Raw genomic sequence first — 22893 nt, 5'->3', positions numbered from 1 at the left:
AATGAATTGTTATAAAATATGAGAATTATTTTAAATTTTATTATGTGAGAACTTTGCTATTTGTTTTATTTGACAGTTTTCTTTTACTTAGAGAGAGAGAGAGAATAATCGATAAAGCGAATAAATTTAAAATTTTTATAATCAGATTTTTATTATTTAATATAATAATAAAATTTAATTGTTATGGAAGAGAAATGGAATTCGGAATTGTTAGTATGAGAGTTTGCAATTAAAAGCATAGGAGTTATATATTCCAGAATAATTAGCAATTAGACCGAATTAATGCAGTCCAAGGATTTATTACGATAAAATATCTAAGATATGATGATATCTAGTTTTGATATTATCATTTTTCAGATATTTAAGAACATTTTTAAGCTTAGACATTGGTCGCAGATGAAAGACCATTCGATTTTATGACGCCTAGGTTAATTATCTAAAAATATAAAATTCTCGGGTTATCTAGTTTTAGCATTAACTTCACGAATTTATCCTTAGAAACCATATTTATAATAGCAGTAACAAAAGAGACCGCATATAGGTTTCAATACCCACAAATGTACCTTTTGCAATATTATTTCTTTTGAAATTCAATTTTTATTTCTTAATTTTAAATTCAGTTTTTCTTTATTTCAGTGAAAAATTGACTGTAGAGAACTGTAGATAAAAAATTGGCTTTCTAGTCAGCGCTGCAAATTCGGCTGTATAGTAGAATTTTTTAGAAGTAGAAAGCAAATTGCTGTGTTTTAGTAAATAATTTTTATTACACAGTTATTTACATATGAACTGCTTCTAATAGTGATATGAAATATCAATGATAAAAATAAGAGATTCAGGGGAAATGAATCTCTTCCTTTCCTCTCTTTTTCTCTTCCATATTTTCTTTCTAAATAAGCTTTTTTTTCTGTTAATACAATAAGTTGTAATATGAGCTGGGGCCTTACTATGTAATTCAATTTTCAAAATACTTCCAATCAATTTGTATGGAAAGAAGGTAGTCCATTTCAGTAAATACGAAAATCGTTTCACGATAATCGAATTACCTGGTAAGGCTTTTGAATAATTATCGGAAACAAACACATACAAAATATTTTATAGACACTTTTGAAGTTTGAAAAAAACATCAAAAGCATGAATTGAAAATATGGCTGCCATGAATGAAATTCAATGCGCAATCATATTCCCTGTAAATAGGTCCAGTATTTACTTAAAAATATATATAATTCGTTTCTGCAATAAAACGACCTTCAACTAACACTAAACATGCCACTGATTTAGCCCATGTATGATTCAGTTCATATTTAGATATTCTTATATCCATCAAATCATTGAGAGCTATACAATTTAACAAAATACAAAATAAAGAAACTTTTGCCGTTTTAGGTTAGAATAAATGAAATATACCATATAGGAAGTTCTGCGGAAGGCTCCCCAATACGATGTTTACTCTTGTTGTTTTTCATATTAAAAAATTTTTTATTTAATTTATTAGGAATTTTTTTTTTAATTGTAAACGATAAATTTACGGAAAAATGGCAAAAAATAATAATTTTATTTTCAACTTTATTAACCTATACGGGATGGCATTATTTTTCATATATATAGAAATATTTCTTTAGTCTTATATATCAGTTTTCCTTTAATCTATAATAAGTATACATAAATACATAAACAAAATATATAAGAGGTATGTAGCTATGTATGAGTAAAAGTATTCTTTTAATACAATATTTCTGTATGAAAGATCAAAGTCAAGAAATGAATATGTGAGCATTTAAAATTTGATATACTAGTAAGCTGAAAGTATAGACATTTATGGAGGCATGTGAGGAACACAGCATTTTGGATATACATATAGTAAGTATCTATATATAAGTTAGATATAGCTAATATTTATATACCAGTTATCTGGGGTATTTTGTTGAAAATGAAAATATCTCCAATAAATAAGTATAAAATATCAAAATGATTCTTGTTTAGACAGGACAAAATTTCAAGGATAAGTTATACATAAACATATACATATATGTCTTACACATATCAAGTAATGGTGGTTTTTTGGTTAGCTTTATAATGGAATTTATTCACTTTACATATACGTGCATATATGTAAGTAAATTCTGTATATCCTTGCATAACGGTCAACAGTGAAATCTAAATATAGAATTTTAAATTATTTTCTATTTTTGTTTTTATTTTTTGGCCAAAAACTTTTAAATGGATTTAAAAAAAATATATGTATGTACATAATGGTACTATTTTAATAGAATATATTGGAATAACCCTGTTGAATTTTTAATAAGATGAATTTAATAAGAGATACGTAAAATTTTTTTCAATTTTAAAGGTTCTCGTATAATTTAAAGTTCCCAATTTTCTATAAAATGAATAGAAATAATTTGAAAATAAATTATATAGCATAAGTGATTTGTGATTGATTCACTTAGTAAATATCTAAGAAAAAAGGAAAAAGGTCTCATATGAGCGAACCATAAAAAAAATAAGAAATTTGAAATTTTAAACTATTGTTGTTAATTTGAGACCATTTCATAGAATGGCACATGAATTCAATTTTATCATACTGGTCTACATCTATATGTATAAATATAGGTATAGAATATAACAATTATTTATAATTTTTTATTATAGTCAATAAAATAAAATAATAAATTTATGTTTTACGTTTTCTTTAAAAGCAAATTAGTTGAATTCTTTGTACATTTTCATTAGATTGAGAAGCTAAACATGGTAAATATTCAGTATGGAAGGAGAATCACTTGCGATTGCTTTCAGTTTACACTATATAGTGAGGTATATATTCAAGCGCACGGTACAAAATTTCAAGTCTGAATACTTCAAAAATGTAGACTACTTAACTAATGTTGATTTAATTCCTTGAGTTACGGCCCCACAAATATGCAAAATTTTCATTTTTAGTAACTTACTTTTTTGAATTCCTAAATTTCATGGAACTTCATTTATTAAAGCAAGAATTAACGAGAAATGCCTTTTCACCGTTATATATATACAGAGCTATTATTGCCTCATTAGTATGCCTTCATAGGGTTTGTTATAAAAATAGCTATTCAAAAGTAGCGTTTTATACCCTACCACTTGAAGGAGTGCTGCGTAAATTGAATATGCGTGTATATATATATTCTTGCTCAGCGTAAAATTGATTATGCTTTAATTTAAAAATTTCCGTCTGTTCGTCCGTCCGTTCACATGATAACTCAAAATCGAAAAGAACAAACACCAGCAAACTTTCAGAAATTGTTTCCAAAAGAACAGCATATTCGGGTAGCTGCCATACATCTTAAAAGCAAATATTATATTTAGATATTTCGAATACTAATTAAGATCACTTCATGAAGTTTGGTGAGAAAATGTCAAATTAGAGTTTATACACGTTTTAAAATATTCCAATCAGATTTTCATGGTGTGCAGAGTATTATTATGTCAGCTAAGATTTTTTGTATGCTTGTTTTTGACGCAAAAAAATTCTTTAAAGATCATTGGTCTGATTTGACTTTGCAATTTATTAATAAAATTCAAAGTTTAATAAAAAATTCTAATTTTAGATTAACCAAATTTTTATTATTAAATTAAATAATTACAACTAATATAATATAGTTAAATATAAAATAAATTTAATTTTATTAAAGTTCTAAAGTCTATTTTTAATCTTATTGTTCTCTATTAAAAATTCTAAGTGCACTATAAATAAAGAGAATTTTATTGAAAATAAATTATTTTTGGCAAATATTAAAGTTAAATATTTTAATATGAACCATTTATATATGTACACACATGTATATGTATGTATAAGAGTTGTTCATAAAAGTGCTGTATACACTTACACTGCCGTCAAGTGTAATTAAATTTTATGAATAGTTTTTAGTTATTTAAAAATTATTTTTTTTTACGTAATTCCTGTGTACATACGCGTTATTTAACAGGTGTTTTCGTTTCATTTTATTTTTTTTGATTTTGGTAAAATTTAATTTATTTTTAGTATACAAAAAAGAAAAAAAGTCGAAGGTTATTTATAAACCATTTTTCATTCAGAAAGGTAAAAACAATTTTTCAATCAAATTTTTTCTCGTTTTAGTTTTTTTTTAAACGAAATTTTAACTTTTATAATATTAAAAATCTCAAAATCATAATCGACTTTTATTTTAGCATCATAACTTTGAGAGAACCATAATTTTTATGTGGGTGCTAAAAGAATATATGAGAGAGAATGAATATTTGTGTTCGTATTTATTTTGCAAAACGCGTATGTTATATATACGAATATATTATTGTAGTACGAGTATGTTATGTAGTATGGGTGTATATTTGAATGTGCACATGTTTTGTACTTAAGTAGGATTAATATGCTAAAAAAAATATTTAGTGATGTGGAAGAAAACAAAAAGAAAAAAAAGGAAGAATAATTTTCATATACAATACTACGTACATTTGGTATGTTTTATTGATTTTATATAGTGTAAGTACACGAAAATTTCTTTTTGAATAAATAAATGCCTTCTTTTATTAAAAAATAATATATTTCCGATATTTTATTAATATACATACATACATACATATATGTATATCAAATTTTTATGTAAATTTTATAAAATATAGGGTGTTCTTTTTATACTTTATCCAACTTGAAGTGGAAAAAAATAAGGCAAGAAATTTAGTCAATAGCAGCAGTTTTTGACGGAGCATATTCTATTGAACTTTTAATATTGGTACACTATTTGAGCTCGCCGTATGTTACAAAGAAGATCAATATTATAGGAATCCAAGGCGTCAGCTGTTACTGGTTTATTCATAATATGGAAGGGTAAAATCGTGATATCGTAAATGAAATGGAGTCTGTAGGATCACATAAGTATCACTTCATATGCTTCATATTGATTTGATTTTATCAATAAAATCACTGTTCAAGTAAAAATGGGCGTCACAATTCAATCACAAATTTGTTAATATGTAATTTTCGTTTTCAAGTTTCGTAAAACAATTAGTTTTTAGATGATTATAGATGCCAGAGCTTATATTTTATAAATAAATATTAAAAAATATAGAATAAATAATTTTTGTTTATAAAAAACTGCATTTTTCTATAATTTTCTATAAAATAAGAAAATATTTTTTTTTTGTAGTCCAGCCTGGATTAGAATATTTATAATAGATACTAATCAGTTGTCATCATAAATTTAAATATTTTAAAATTGAAAGTAAGTTTTATTTCAACTGAATATTTATTATTTAAAAACGGCAAACGCTAAGAACAGACGCATACGGTTGGTGCCTGTGGTAGACGATAGACTCCCGCTGCAGAGGGCAGATCCCCGCGGAAGAAAACGGAAACCAGCGGCTTACGATAGACAGATGAAGCAATAGACGCATGCGGAAGACGGTAGATGACTGCGGCAAGCAGTCAACGTCCATGGAAGACGAGGCAGATCATCTGAGAGCTTAAAACTTATTAGAGTTTAAAAATTTCAAGAAAACTTAATTATATCTGATTTCCGGACAAACAAATAAGAAATGAAGTTAAGAAAAACGTAGTAAAAAGTGAGCTTATTTGATAGTTAAAATTTTCATAAGTAAAAAAAAAAAGAAATATCTTATACTTAAGATATTTTTCTTTCTCATTTTTCTTATCGTTTAGCGATTTTATCATTTTTTATTAAATTTTCATAAAAATCCACCTGTATACAATCCATATTTTAATAAATAGGAATAAGTTTTGTGAAGCTTTTTTTTTTTTGCAGCATAATTTTCTTTTGTTTGCGTTTACTATCGTAAAATAATTTTGAATTTCAAATTAGAAAATTTTATTTAATTATGGAATTTTAATTTTTATTAATGCTTATTTTGTGTTCGTTTTATCTGGTGTAAAACGATTTTGTATTTTAATATAACAATAAATTATAGTTGTAGGTTGTTATTAGCATAAGTCTTAACTTAAATTTCTGATAAAACTCTAAATTAATTAGAATTTTCGTGTTTATTTATCTAATAATATAAGGAATAATATTCAGATGTGGTGTAAACCATAAAATATTTTTTAATACGAAATGCTTGTAATTCACTCAGAAATGGTCTTCGAATTTTGAAAATTATAATTTTTTGTCAAATAATCCTACATTTATGTTAACAATATTCTTAATTCCGAATTCACTTGCTATTAAATTTTCTCTTTTTAATGAACCACAAATAACAGATACCATAACAGAATATAATATGGGTAACAAAATCGAATACAAACTGGAAATATAAGATTGGATTCGGTATCAGTGCCATCGAAAGGTATGCGAGTTTCAAAATTGTTTACATATTAAGCTGCTTGGCTTTTATTTAAGTTTGTCATAGCTGATTACATGAAATTTTTTTTTAATATAAATTTTAAAGTTAAAGTATAAATTTTTTCCAAATTTGCTAAAATTTTAAATAATAATTATTTTGCACGTAATTAATGTAACTACTTGAATCTCAAATTTAATATTTGTGGTAATTTTGTGGATAAATGATTTTTTATGATTTTAATGGTCAGTTTAAAATAATTTCCATTTTTAATATTTTTTTTAAGTAATTTTTTTCTCATATTTTCCTCTAAATGAAATTTATTTTTTGATGAATAAATAATGCTTGTAATTTGAATAGGTAATTTATGAATAATTTTTATATTCTGATGAAATTCTATAAAAAATTTTTCATTTTTATTTTAATTTTCTTTTTAAATTTTCTATTAAATTTTCTATTTAATTTTCTATTAAAGAAATTACTATACATATACAAAGTTGACAAGGTAACATAAATAAATTCTATTGTTTGATGGCTCCTTAAATTTTTTGTTAAAATATTTTATTTTTTTTTTAATTTGATAATGTTATTGTTAGCATATTTACTAAAAATTCAGAAGAAAACTTTTGATTTTTATTTCGTTGCTTATTGTTCGTCTGTTTTTCGGTAAATTGCTAAATAATTACGGAATCATATGATAAAAAACTGAATATCTACCTCCAGAATAAAGCCTTACCCTAATTTCAAATTATGGCTTAAATCGAAATTTGATAGAAATACTATTTTTTGACAATAGTTTACCAAATCAATACTTTATAGTACTTTTACAAATTCATCTAGTACAGGCTTCTTGTTTTATACCTAAACCATTTATATTTCGCTAAATTTAGTTTCCAATTAATGCATAATTTTTTGTTTCAAATTTTATTAGTCTAAAGAGCAAGTGACTGGTCTTTCCACAATATTTAATTTCGTAGCCCTTATAGCCTCTAACATTTACAAAAATATCATTTTTATGTCAAAGTGCTATGTGATAGTTATATCTTTTTTACCGAATAATATCTCGTCGTAACCTTGAATGAGGTTCAAAATTATTTTTTAAAAAGCTTAAGCCTAAATATTTAAAAATTTATCTAAAAAAATAATTTACTTTAAAAAATAAATAATATTTTAAATAGAAACACTTATTTTTCTCTTTGCTAATTATTAAAGTGAAATGTGCTTTTTTATAAACCATTAATTTGTTACTGATTTGTATATTTTTTTTTGTTGTACTTTTGAAATTTTCAAAAGTTTTTCATTTTCCTTAAATTCTATTAAAAATATTTAATTCATAACACAGAAAATTAGAGAATTTGTTCATGTTTTTTTTGAAATTTTTTATGGGACAAGAAGTCTAACATCTTGGAAAAAGAAAACTTTATTTTATTGTCATTACTTTTACTCAACAGTTGTTATGAATATGGTAAGAATAGTTTTTGGGTAAATTAATTCGATAAACAAAATTATTTGAGATTATTACATAACTTGTTTTTGGACTTTATATAAAAATATAAAAAAGAAGAGGATTTTAAATATGATGACTGCTTTACAATTCCAGTTGGTATCGTTTCCAAAAACTACCATCGAATTTCTTCTAATTCGAACCATAGGAGAAATTTAAAAGTAGCATTTAAAAGTCGCGTTATTCTTTTAAACATTTTTATTTCATCTTATCAATGAAAAAATATTTTATTAATTCTTGGATTCGCATAATTTCCTTCTCTAACTGCAACTCACTTTATCAAAGAAAATATTTTACATTATCAATTTTGTTCACTTATTTTAATTAAGGAAAGCATGACAGTTTTTCAAAACATGATTGTACCCAGAATTCTTATAAAAACTTGGACGTACTTTTAAATTGCATTGAAATCTATGCCTTGCATGGAGTTTAGGTTTTTTAGGGGGGGGGGGGGGGGGGTTGAATCTTTATTTTAAATCATAAAAGATTTTGAAAATGATCTCCATCATACAAAATACATAGTTAAAGTCTTCGACGTTTATTTGCGATGCCGGTTCGCCATATGATAAAGAAGCCATATGACAAGGCTTTACTAAAGCATGAGAATAGTCTAATATCACACGCATATTATCACAATAAAGACCGTGTTAAATATTCAATAGAAACAGGATTATTCCTTAAGAGTTCTTTGTATACCTTTTTGTACTTATATGACAAGCTTAACAAAAAACAAATGTTTAATGAAAAACATTAAAATAAACGTATTAGTAAACAAAATAATTACTAAAATTTTGCATATTTATAGGGTTACAGCATTCTTGCTTCGCAACTAAGTTTTAAAAGGAATGTATTAACAAGTTCAATTGATTCATCGAATAATACAGGAAACATGCTCGAATTATTTATTAGAGTGTGAAAGTATGAAGATATATTTTGTTACTATTAATTACAATTGACGGAGGGTGGTACTCTATGTGTGTAGAAAGCATTACAATTTTCCCCTATTTTGCGAAATACATAATTTCTTGCTGCGAACAGGTGTGTTCAAACAAAAATACTTTTGAGAATTCTATTTTTTATTTTGAAATTTCAAATGTAAAGATTGAAAATTGGTTGCTTTCTTTATTGTCAATTACTAAATCCAAAATTAATACTTATTAGATTTTTGAAGAGATTTTAGATATTATCTAATTCTTAATTGCTAGCAATTTGATATTAATTTAAGTAATTAATTTATACAACCCGCATTTCTAAAATTGAAAGGTCAATCATCTAAATTTTTTAAGCAAATACCCTTTAATTATTATTTTTAATATTATAATTTATTCTTTTTCACTTACCTTGTATTTATAATAATAATTAATGTAGAGATCATAAAATCAAATGAGATTAATTTTGTTCTTTGACCTTAATTTTTATGTAATTTGTTTTATATTCAGAATAACCTTATTTTTTTGTTATCTAAATCTTAAATTTCAACAAAAAAATAATTTTAACCGGTACTTTTTTATATAGGCAGGAGATTTTTTCAATTGTTATTTGCTTTTATTATTCAGGTTATTTGACAATTATTTTATTTGGTTAAATGACAATTACTTTTCTTTCAGATTACAGGACACGATACTTATTTTTGGTACAAGTATTGGGTAATGAAATTAATTATTCATGTTATATTAAATACTAATAATGAAAGGAAAGCACAATTTTCAATATTGAAAGGCTTTTTGTCAATTAGCTATACTTTTTTTCCATTTTGTATTTGATTATCTGATTAAGTTCTATCTTATCGAAGAGGGGATATTGGTGCGATAGTTGGTTTTCCAGCCGAACATTGTCTGATTGACAAACATACCAGAAGAATGGGCCGCCCTGCAAACGATCTTTGTAAGAGCTGCTGTGACAAAGAAGAGGAGGAAGCGATGATCCGCCTGCTATGCTTATGTACAACCCTGAAAAACCCTAGCTCACTATCGAATGTAAGTTCCAGTTGTCTTAGCCGGTTTCTGAGGAACTCGAGTTGATTGTAATAGAGGGGAAAGACAGAGATTCGACGGTATTACAACGAGCCTAAATGACCTAAGTGTATCCATCGGGGAGCCGCGTTAACCTAAGCTAACATAAACTATATAAACTTTTTTTCTAAATAATTTCTGTTTTGTATAAATCAAAAGTACGTTTAAAACAAAATTTTTGAAAAAAATTTCCAAATTTTGAAAAGGTGGCTCTAGATAAAATCATTCATTATTATGGAAAAATAATTTAAGCTCTGAATAAATTAATCATAGCATCTTGCCATTAATCTTATATTGAATTCAAAACTGTAACAGAACTTTTGTTATGAACTATTTAATTGCAACCTGTAAAAGCTGACCATACTACTAAGCTGATTATGTAACATACATATATGGCCGGTAACATATTACATACATATATACTTGTATGTAAAATATATTTATTATCAAAATTTTGACACCCAATATATACTTATAGTTTACGTGCCTCACATATTTATAATACTAAAAAAGTTAATAAAACAACCATATATACAGAAAAAACTGTTAAACTTTACAACAATAAACAATCAATAAATAAAATAAAAAAAAAACAAAATAAATTACTTTATAACGAAGATATTTTTCTATATTTTTTATAAATTTGTGGATGAATTCAAATATACAAAGTGTCGAGTATTAAATGAATATTTTGCATTTTAAAATATAAAACCAAAACAAAATATTGGAGAAACATTAAAGCTTATTTACATTAAAGTGACAAAAGCTTACATTAAAGAGAGCCTTTAAAATTCATATAAATGCTTGTAGATATGAGAATATGTTCTATTTTATTACACATGTTTGAGTTTTTACATGATTCCGAAATGGTTTTACAACAAAAGCAATATTTCAAAACCGTCTAAGAACGAAAAATTTAATTTTAATAAATGAAATGTGTAGCTCTGAATTTGCTTGTGATTGCTTGTGATTTAATTTAATATTTTTAGAATAATTTCGTACCTGTATAAATTGATAACTGACAATAAAACCTTATTCTTACATTTTTTTATGTTTTTACACATCTGCCCATACGATTTTACATATCTATTTTCTGTTTTAAAGAACTGAATATCTTAAATTTTGATGAATTCGAATTTATAATCAAAAGCAGAATTGTTAAGCTTGATTCAGGTAGCTATTATCTTTACAATTAGAAAAGCTTTAAAATAGCTCTGATGATTTAAATAAAATTAAAAACAATTCCCATAAGTAGTGTAAAATTATAACAACGGTTGAAAAGCAGAAAAAATAAGCTAAAATCCATTATGACATATACACAAATTAATTGTAATTAGTTATTTGTCAGTTATTCAATTGTAACTAAATTTAAATTCATTTTATATACATTTTTTTAGAATTCGGATTTCATAGATGAATTAAATCAGAATAATATAATCTTTGTTGTGGCAAAAAATCATGCAAATCCAGAGTATAGTTTATAAATCCAGAAATTAAAGAGACCAATCGAATTGCACTAATTGATTAGTTTTACAATTTTACGATTTTTTCAATTTGAATTTACTCAAAACACAGTTTCCTGTAAATTGTTAAATTACAACAGCAATGGCTAGACTGGGTACTGTTTCAACAAATTCATTACAGCTTCCAATTGATTACAGTTTCCCAACAAATTTTTTTAAAAATTATTCAATGTAAACCGCAACACTTAGTATTTTGAGTATATTCGCATATGTACATATATATATTAATGCAAAACATACAAATTTATCTATATACTGATTTATTTCGAATGTGTATTTAATGTTGAAGGACATTTATAAAAATAAATTCAATTTACACATCTTTAAAAATACAAATTTAACAATGAAAAAAGAAAAATGAGAGAAAATAAAGCAAAATAAAAAAAAAAACAACAAGAACAACAGCAACAACCAGAATATGAAGAAAAAAAATAACAAAAATAAATATGAAAAAGAAAACGGGACAATAAAAAAAAAGCAATGAAGAATGAAAAAAAAAAATTATTTTTCTCTCATCTTAAATTCTCTTTTTTTTTGTCGTGCTAACAGTTAAACACTAAGAAGAAGAAAAACAAGAAAAAGTTTTTGGTAAAAAACAAAAATATTATGGAAGAAAAGAGATTTGTTTTGAAGAGAGAGAAAAAAAACAAAAATAAAGAAACAACAACAATTTTCTCACCCTAAAATCAATTCCAACTGTTGAAATGAAATTTCCTCCTAAAAATGTTCCATCACGAAATCTGACTAAGAGACATGTTTTTCCAACACCTGAATCACCGAGAAGCATAACCTGTCAAATTTTATTTTTCTCTTTAATTTTTAATTTTATTATTGTTTTTTGTTTTTTTTTTTTTCTGTTTCCTTTTTAGAATTTTAATTTTATATTTTTATTTTTTTTTTTTTGTATATAAGATTTATAACATTTTAAACTTATTTATGTATTCATGTATGTATGTGTTTAATATAAAAAATATTGTAAATAAAATGTACAGGTTGTGAAATTAAGGATGTCAAAATAAGTGTAAATATAAAGGCAGTCGCATAAATTTTGGAGATGTGTAATTTTAGTCGTATAGTAAGATTAAAAAACTGTGAGATAAGTTCTGAATAATAAATAAACGTTCTTTATTATATAATTTAAAACAAAAACAAAAACGAAACAAAAAATCATTCCACATTTTTTTAATTTATTTTGCTTTTCTATGGTAAGAGTTGTAAATATTAAAAATTGGGAGATGATCAGAGGTGTTATGAGTGGCAACTTGTCTTATTACTTTGTATAACAATATTTATAAATGAAAAAAAATAAAAAATAAGGATAAGGATAAATTGAATTATTTTGGTTTTGTGAATCGTGTATTTTTAAACTTTTGAACTAAACAGTTATTTTTTTCAAGTCAATCAATGTTTTTTTGTTTTTTTTTGCTAAAAAGTCATTTTAGTTCAGATGGTCAGTTTTTGAGATTTTAATAATTTTAAATTAATAAATAAAACATTAAGAACCTAAGATGAAAAATAAGAACTGTTGGTGTTGCCAAATGTTTTACTGCCCAATTTGATATGAAGAACCCACAAATTTTTCATAAAATTTTTGGTATCAAAACCTTTGTCTTTCCTCAGTTGCGCTCCTTTCCGAATTCTCTATTTTATTTGATTGTTTTCAACTCAATCAATTAACAGGTGTTCACATCATTCATATTTGACAGCATTAATAAATGCTATCAATAAAAAAATTCAAAATTAACCCTACATTGCAAAAAATGTACAGTATTTCACTAAAAACAAACATTTATTGCCAATATACTTTTAGAGAACCTTTTGCAAGATCATATTTTCTAACAAGTTTGTATAGTATTGGGCTCGATTGGAGTATAAATTTTTTTATATTTTATAAATTGTTGCAAATTATTTTCAACAATATTTTCCGCAATGTTAGATATTTAACCGGATTTCAATAATTAAAACATTCAAAGCTCTAACAATATACTGATGATGACACACAAATTAGAGTAATAACATGTTGCAAATTAGTTAAATTGTATAGCTCAGTATTATAGCAATATCAGATGTATGATCAGAGTTGTCAAACAAAATGTATGATAGATTAATGTTTTAACTGTAAAATTTGCGTGAATTTTTTATACTTTTGTGTACTACTCTGTTTTATAGAAATAGAGGCTGTGTACGACTCAATTAAATGATATTACTTTCCTGTTTACTTATTTATGCTATTACTATTGTTATTGTTATTATTATTGTTATTATTGGCCACCAACTTACTTATCCAGTTTTAAGAAATTATTTTGGACTTTTAATTTTCACTTTATATCGGGTATTGAAATAGCTATAACCTGAATTTATCAAGAATATTTCCTTTTTATGTGAAAAATTATTCCATTTTAGTGCAAATTATATTGTTAGGTTAAAGAACTTAAAAAGGATTCGTCGTCGAGGAATATTATCAAGATTTAAACATTCTCTGTAGAATTTTTGCATTTTAAAAATGCGTAAGAGTTGTGAGTGAAGTGAGTGAATTATAATTCGTATAACAACAATGTAAATTTTTCAAAATTTTGATTTTTTAAAATACTAAGTCTTTATTATTTCACACAAAGTACACGTTTCTATGAAAATCTGGAAAGCAAATTATTGCGGCGGGAATATTATAAGTTTTTAAAATAATTATACTTTATGCAGCTATAATTAATGAATATTAAAAATATTTTTACACGGAGCATGCCATAACTTTTAAATTCTATTAATTTAAAGTTATTTTAAACTTCATTTTAATACTTAAAATTCCTTACAACTTCATTATACTCGTATGCTGTTAGTAACATAAAAATTTATGTTATACATTTCGCATTACAAGGAATTACAAAGAACACCTTTTTTTTGTAAAAATAATTATAATAGAGCTGAAGTATTTCGACCCTAAAGAGATTAAATTTTTAATTCTATAATAACGTTATTTTTGTTAGGTTTTTTCCTTAAAGGTTAAAATATATTTGGAAAAAAAAATTTTTTTCATAAAATATTTCTAAAGTTACTACAACAATTTATAATCTCTATATATATATGCATATTGTAGTTATTTCTGAGTGAGACCATATCACGTTCTTTTCTCTAAAATGTTAATCATTATCCTGTGTTATTTTAACAACTTAAAAAGAAAATTTTTCTCAGGATCCTTTGTTATAGTAAAATTCTTAAATCTATGTATGTATATAAAATATTTTTAAAGCAAAAAAAATTTTGTAGTGAATTTATTTTATAAAGAATGCTGTATGAAAATGAGAAAGGAATGAAAACACAAGAGATATGTAGTTGGTTTGTTGTACATGGAAATGATGAAATTATACTATTTTTGGTTATCAGACTTGTTGTAAACTCACACATATCACATAAAACATGTACGATTATATTATAGTTAAAGTTGTCATAAAATGTGCATAGTAAGTACGAGTATAATATGAGATTTTAAGTAATACAATTGGATTATACTATATAGTTAACTCTTTCTCTCTCTCTATATGTTGAAATTCATTTGTTATACGTGTTCTTCTTAAATAAGATATCATGTTATACATTTACATACAAAATTTATTATAATAGTTATTACAGTTTTTATTTAGATAAACTATTTTAGAATTTTGACTTGGGTAATTTGCTATCACTTATGAATTTAAATTGGAATAATTTGTGTGTATAATTCGCTCAAGTTATTGAGCATCAATTTACATTCATGTCGTCGAATGAGAATTGATTCATCATATATAACAATTTCGCATGTTTAAATTATAAGGATGTCTTTTGAAATGTTATACAAAGTGAGCCTGTAACGTGGTATAATCTCATGTGGGTAGAAAGGTGGGAAAATTGTATAATAAAATTCGTTCCGGGGGGCAGGGGGTGTGCAAATTAATATTAAACTTCCGAAATCTAATTTGAAAATTTTTGAATGTAGCTTTCATAATTATTAAACGATTTAAAAAAATTAATATGCAATTAATAAAGGAAAACAAAATGACCAATTGACATCGAAATTGAGCGTTGTCTTGAATCGACTCTAATTAATTTCTTGGTATTGCTTATTTCTATAATGTTGTCAATTATAATTCCAGTATGACAGTAGTTTTCCACAATGTTCTTAACTTGTGAAATTCTAATTTTTTCTTTTAATGTTATTCAGAATTAAATTTGAAAAATTTGACGTTTGATGTTATCTGGCTTCTGGGTTAGAATTGACGTAATTGCAGAATAAAATAAAGGAAACATAAAAAAATCCCAATTTACATCTCCAATACATTGTACATAATAGGAAAAGGACATAAAAAAAGAAAAGATTTAAAAGCGAGTATAAAAGAATATTAAAGAACAAAATTTTTATTGTACATGAATATTTTTTCGAAATCCTTTTAAAAACCTCCAATATACTAGAAATGTATAAAAAGCTGTACTTTTTTTTAGCAAAAATCAATTTTGATCCTTCTTGTTGTGTCTTTTTTTCATAGAATAAAGGAGGAAATAACAAACTTTTTAATTGAATGCGTAAGTCCTTTTCAATGTCATCATATAGATCAAAAGAAATTTTTAAAATTCTTTTGTTTTTTTCTAGAAAATTCTTTTTTTGATGTTTCTATTGTACTTTACTCCTACAAGATTAATTTCCAGTTTATTCCTTGATTGTAACCTTGATTGATTTCTGTAATGAATTGATTTTCATGTTTGAATTATTTTTTCTACACAAAATATGGATTTTGTATTCTTGTTTTCTTTTACAAAACAAAACAGTGTAGTATAAAATTGAAGATTAAAACAATAGATTCTATGTAATGTTGTTTGTTAAATGATTGCTACTACCAAGAACAATTTGTTATAAATTGCTTTTAATAGATCTAATTACTAAGGGTTTTTGTTCCATTTTTAAAACATAATTATTTAGTATCATATACAGATAAGTGGAACGTTATAAAGGGCAATTATATAAGTGTTATAAAAATTTATAAGTGCATACAAGTTACATTTTTTATACCTTACACAGCCATTAAGACAGTCTTGATATTCAGACGAAAAATAGGAGTCTATAAAAGTCTTGAAATGTTTAAAATTGTGCAACAAAATTGTGATCGGCCCAGCATTTGTATAAAATATACATGAAGTCCAGATTAGAGAGTGACAATTTAAGTGACAATTTAATCGACTATTCGACTGCCACAGTGCCACAGTCGGTTTTGCAGATTTTATTTTTACTTTGAATTCTAAATAAAATTTTGGCATCTCTCAAAATTCGATCAATGGCTTGAGTTGCAAAATTATTGAGTCCCAATATTATATTCTTGCCTTAAAAATTTTAATTAGCTCTAGGCATTTAAAAATATAAAAATTTTTCAAGAATTAAGTCTAAACTCTAAATAATTCGAAACTCAAGTTTTTGACTTAGAAAGTTTTTATTAAATAATTCTAGTTTTTTTCGCTAATTGTATATACAAGGTAACGTTAATAGTTAACAGGAATGAAAAGCAAATTGCAATTAGAATTGCAAATATTTTCATTGTTTAACATTTTTAATTGTAAACTCATTTAATAGAATATTAAAACACTTAAGGCTATTGGAATAAATCTATTTTAATTTCATGGTTAATTTGAACTCCTTGAGTTTTATCGTATATAGAAAATCCAAGGCATAAAGACTTCAAACTACAATTAATGTATTCAAATTGTTGTTTGAAGAATTTTTGTTCCATTTAAAATTCCAAAATTCCAAAAGAGAAAACTGTTATAATGTTGAATTTTTTAAGGAAAATAAAATATTCAAAGATATTCAGAGGGGTTTTCATACAATATGAATGAAGGCATTTTTAAATTGAAAATTAAAAGATTTTTTCCTTAAAAATATTTTCATTTTATATACAAATTAATTATAAATTATAAAAACCCTGGGTCAAAAAATAAATTATACCTTTAATCCTTTTTGATTGTTTTTTCACGAAAATAATTAAAAAAAAATTGTGTTCGTTTTGCGTCCCTTCAGCTTTATATACAACAAGGATTTATTGAAATCATGTGGTGTAACCATAAAAAAAAAAGAAATTATGCTTTATTATTATTTTTTGGTATAATTTGCATATCAAATAATATTTGGTCTTTATTACAATTTTTAATTATACAAGAAGAGCATTGCACTCTTCAAATATTTTAATGTGCTCACATCAAGTCAGGTTTTTTTTCTTAAAGTATAATGTTTTAGGTCATTTAAAATGTCTGGTGTAATCACCATAAATTCAAAAAGATAAAATTAGTCTGTTGTTGTCCAATCCTAATTGTTAAGAACTGATTTAATTTGAACTATAAGGCAAGTAAGTCACTTCCTGTAGATTGTAGAATTGGGCGATGATGCAGCGCGACTCAAAAGATCTCACACTCAGCGCCAAGTGTCTCGCCTTGAACCAAGGAAAATGCGTGATATACTAAGAAGCGAAGTGGAGAAGAAAATGCTGAAGCTATGGAGCACGCCTCCGGGACTTCGGCAAGCAAAGGCATTTTGCCCGAAAAATTTTCTTATGTTTGTAAAACTTAAATATTACTCGCATTAATAGTTTTGCAAAAATACTCACATTGCATACTTTTGGGCGACATAATTGCCCAATTTGTCAGAATTATCACAGGTCTTCTCACAGGACACTGCAGGTTCAGAAAACACCTAAGCAAATTGAGCCTAAGGTCTGACGGGTCTTGCTGGTACTGTTAGGGAGGAGAAGAGACTCCGCGTTAAGAACTAAAATTAATTTTACTCATTTAATCAATCATATACTTTTTAGAAATTCAAAAGTTTTCTCATATTTGTAAAACTTAAATACTACTCGTATTAATAGTTCTGCAAAAATATTCACTTTGCATACTTTAGGGGCGAGAAATTTCTAATTTTATCAAACTGAAATTAAATATTTTTTTCATTAATATTTTTAATTTTCTCTGAAATAAAAAAAAAATGTGGGTATGTTTTACAACAGAAATGCAGACGAATTGTGGGAATAAGGAAGAATGAGAACATAATATGATTTTCATCCCAGAAATATGCAAAAACAAAAAATTATTTATTTCTTAAAAATATTACAAGTTTTTTCATCATAAAACAAAAGTAATATTTGAGTAATTTTTGTAATAAATATGCTTATAAATATTTTTTTTTTTACAATTCATCATAATTTTCGGAATAAAATAAACCGTTTGATCCTTATTTACCCTTTTTATAAAACATTTTCTATTTGACATTCTTTTATAGTCTAGACTTTTGTATATTTTTCTTGTTATTTGCAGTTTTTTGGTAATTGTATCATTGTGAATGCTATTTTCAATATCATATTGTACTATTTTCAAATTATTTAGATTAAATTTATCTTGCCGTGTTTTTTGACTAAAATTGTAGCAAAAATACAATATCTAATTTAATTTACTTATACACTTTGTGTATATAAAATAATAAAAACTGAGTGCATTTACTTTTAAGAATTACATTTATTGTATAGAGAACACTTTAAATTGATTTTTTATAAATAGATATGTGAAATAGAATTTTATTTTATCAAACAGCACTTATTGTATTTTGTAAACTCTTAAATTTTATAAAAAATATTTTAAGCTACTTTTGGATATCCATTTATTTTTTGTTTTCTCAGTGAATTTAAATAAAAAAAAATTTGAAGTGCATGAAATTTAATTCCAATATCTATTATGTAAGTAAGTGCATGTAAATGGAATTTTATGTCAGAGAACATGAGAAATTTGTGGTATATACTAGGTATAGGTGTCTTTGATATCCAATATATTTAATCAGTATGATTTTTCAAGGTAAATTATTTTTCTTTGAATTTCAGTTGATATCCTTTTATGAAAGTTTTATTGGAAATTTTAAAAAATTTATAAGGGTAATTTTACTCAATTTGTGTTATGTTTGTAAGGTTAATAAAAGTTGAAAAGCAAATTTCATATTTCATTGCATTAAGTAATGGAAAAAAATGTTTTAAAAGTAAAATTTGAAGTGGAAACATGTTGAAAATAAGCACACAATTAAAAAAATTAAAATGGTGTTTGAAAGAAACAGCTCTTAGAAATTTATATTAACTTATTATGTGTCTAGGTTAATAGATGTATGATTTTGTGCCATATCCTGTTTAAGTATATTTTAGTCGCTCTAGAGGTACTGAACAGTTAAAACGGAAAACATTTGATCGATGGAATTGGTAATATCTACAGAGAATTGATATCTTCCTTGTCGCAAGTAGCCCGTCTTCTTTTACAAGCGGCTAAATATAGTAATGTGAAACACTATTGAAAAGATTTCGTTATGCTCTGAAATTTTCATACAAATCACTTCTTTGGTAATTGATCCTATAACGAAACAAATTTATATAGCAAAAACATAGATAGTACTTCCATATTTCATACAAAATAATATGTCCGGTCGATTTTAGTTGCTCGAATGACGTTTTTTTAGGATCGAATAATTGGAAGAATCGAATAGATTTTGCAAAACCGAATGTGATGTATTTTAGCCACAAATTTAATCAAATACATTTATTAAAATTACAATTACAACAAATTGTCTATATCTTTTCCAGAATCGAATGGGAATTGCCGAATGTCATAGCTTAAAATAAATGTTAAAGTAGTTTTTGCTGTAAAAATTGTATATATATATTTGTTGACAATCGAATAAATGTTGCTGAGATAAAACAATATTTGACGGCAATCAAAAAAATTTTTCTCAGAACTAAATCTTGTTCGAGGTCGAGAAGATTTGCTCAAAAGCCAAACAGATCGGTTGCCGCGTCGAATGATTATTTTCCTTGGAAAATTCGAGATTTTTTTTTTGAAAAACGGGCTTCCTGTTTCCTTTAGAAATATCATTACCTAATGTTGATTTCCCTTTTTACTAATAAAAGATTGACTTTCCATGTATGCTAAGATTGCTCACGTAAAAATTTTCGGAATAAAGGCTTCTATGTGAGCTTTAATACAATTGTCTAAAATTTCGTTAGGGTGAGTTAAAAATCAAGAAAAAGTAATCTAATTTAATTCTGTTATGTAATTTAAAACTAAAGTTTAATGTAAAAAGCGTAAATAATGAAATACGAACATGGTACAATAAATTTCATTTTTAACAGATCCAATATGGCAAATCTATAAATTACAAGAAAAATCCTTAAATTTGATAATCCTTGAAGATTTCTTTTTACCTTTTAATTTTTTTTTTTTATGATGATGAAGCATAAAATTCAAATCAATTTGCAAGAAATTTGAAAAAGTTGGAAAAAAATATTTACGTACCAAAATGAAATTTGTAACTTGTAATTGATTTCAAAGTATAATGATCTACGTTTTTTTCTACGTTCCTTGGAAAATTAGGATAATTATTAGGAAATGCAAAAAAACTGATATCCTTGTAATTAAAATAAAAATTGATTTTTTATTATTTTACTTTTAATTTTCCTTGATCAAATTTCTTTTTTTTTTCGTTTTAGATTATTTAAACTTTGTAATTATTTTAGGCAAAAAATATAAGCTAGAATTACGCTTGTAGTAAAAAATATTTTCAGTTAAAACGTGAGCCACACTGTGACGTGACTAATTTCCAGTAGTCTTATTAAGTATGGCGATTCACAAACTTGTCGAATTCTCTTTAGAAAATTCCCACGTGCATAGCATTTGGCATTATGACATGTATGAGCAATGAATTTATTCACTTGTCACAAAAGGAAAAAAATAAACTATTTCATTCTAAACAAAATTTTTGGATTACCAGTTTAGCATCTAAATAATTTATCCTGCACCTGAAATCATTTTATGCCTTATAACTGCTGGACATCAATACTCGTACAAGGGTGATAAAATTACCCCATCGGCATCCCTCTCCCATTCAAGTTCCTTGACAAACTTCAGCAGATAACTAACGGAGTCCCTTTGAGAGTTCGTCTAATCCATCAAATCGATATCCTCCAAAAAAAACTACTTCTCCTCCGTAGTAGAACGGGGTACCTTCAGAGTACGAATAGCACGCCCTCCACCACTCAGATGTTTCGACATTATTGGCTAATATCTGATGAAGAAATACCCAGCTTTCATGCCATCTTTGCTGCTTATAAATCGTATTTCGCTAAAATGCCAATCGCAGTACTAATATCCCCCCTACTCAATGCCTGCAAATCTCTACTTCTTGTATTTTTGTTATAAAAGATAAAAAGTTTTATGTAAATAAATGAAAACTTTAAAATTAAAAATGTTCAAATGTCAAATTATCAAATTTTCATTTGTTACTACCTTACAGAACATTCTTTTAAGTGAAATTTGGAGTTCAACGATCTGAAACAATAAGGTAACGAACAATTTACATCTTTCCTATTGTGACATAAGGCGTTTGCTTAAAATTATTTCAATATTTTTCTTATGTCAAGTAAATCTTGATTTAATCTAAGTAAGTTACAAAAACAAAAAAATAGAAAAAAATATCCTTTATAAATTTTTTTCTCAAATATCCTATTTTATGTGTTCCTTCATTCTTTAATTTGATATCAAAATTATCCCAAAAATACAAAAAACAAAAAATAAGATCGCATTAAATTTCATTTGCTTTTGTGGCATGTTTTTTTATGTTCACATGCGTATGTATGTAAGTTTACGTAGAATACGAAATTTGAATCTTATATAATCTCTGTGAACGTTTAAGTTAATTTTCATAATATTTTCCTCTTTATTTTTTCTAAGAAAAATACCATCATTCTGTAAATGCATGTTTAATACGAGTATTAATAAAAAATTATTAGAAAAAAATAAAAAAGAAGTAGATTTAGGGTTGAGCGAGACGACTCTGTAACACTCGTGCAAATGAATGACTCTTACTCGTGTGAATGAAAGAGTGATGTGATAAATCCCACAGGACTTACATCGCTTACTATAATATAGTATGAAAACTGCAAAAGAGAGTCATTTCAATTCAATTCTTGTTAACAAGTCCTTGTTATTATACTCATTTGAGCAAAATTTCAATACTCTAGATTAAATATAATTTCTGTAGCCAAAGAGTATCTAAAATTGATCAGCAGTTACCCGAATCATTATTCTGATCAGACTCAAATTTATGAGGGTTCTTACTTTTAATTTTATAAACCATTTGTAAAAATTTAAGGAACTTAATTCAATAATTTTTTTAATTATAGTTTACACGAATGATCAAGCGGATGGACTTAAAGATATGGCTAAATCAACTCCATGGTCGAGCCTGAACAAACATATACATATATATACATATATATATACATATTGATATCTCAAATCTTTATTTCTCATCGTTAAAAACGAAGTTATAAATTTGTAATATCCTAGAAATCGAAAGTATGTATGAAAAGTGTGAAAACGCTTAACAAATTCTTATTTTATCGTCGTTTATAACCAAATACTACGTGTTGATTTAGTTTTGAAACAATTTTTATTAAGGTTTTTCACCCACATACTTTTACACTTCTTTTTACACTTACTTTTCTTGTTTTTTCGT

At 25.5% G+C, this 22893-nt stretch overlaps 1 protein-coding gene across 2 annotated transcripts in view; it reads right to left on the bottom strand.

Moving 5' to 3' along the window:
* LOC129608649 (ras-related protein Rab-37) overlaps positions 1 to 22893 on the bottom strand; it is a 93049-nt gene that overhangs the window by 12773 nt on the left and 57383 nt on the right. Inside the window, exon 3 of one of the 2 annotated variants that reach the window (XM_055520304.1) lies at positions 12022 to 12132. The exons of the other annotated variant lie outside the window; for it this stretch is intronic. Coding sequence (XP_055376279.1) covers positions 12022 to 12132 — 111 coding nt within the window. The remainder of the gene's footprint in view (positions 1 to 12021; positions 12133 to 22893) is intronic. 2 annotated transcript variants of the gene reach the window in all.

The sequence above is a fragment of the Condylostylus longicornis genome, unplaced genomic scaffold (genome assembly GCF_029603195.1).
Source record: "Condylostylus longicornis isolate FDR11 unplaced genomic scaffold, ASM2960319v2 ptg000033l, whole genome shotgun sequence".
In the NCBI taxonomy this organism is placed as follows: domain Eukaryota; kingdom Metazoa; phylum Arthropoda; class Insecta; order Diptera; family Dolichopodidae; genus Condylostylus; species Condylostylus longicornis.
The sequence above is the reverse complement of the archived record's forward strand: the minus strand, read 5'-3'. Positions and strand labels throughout refer to the sequence as shown.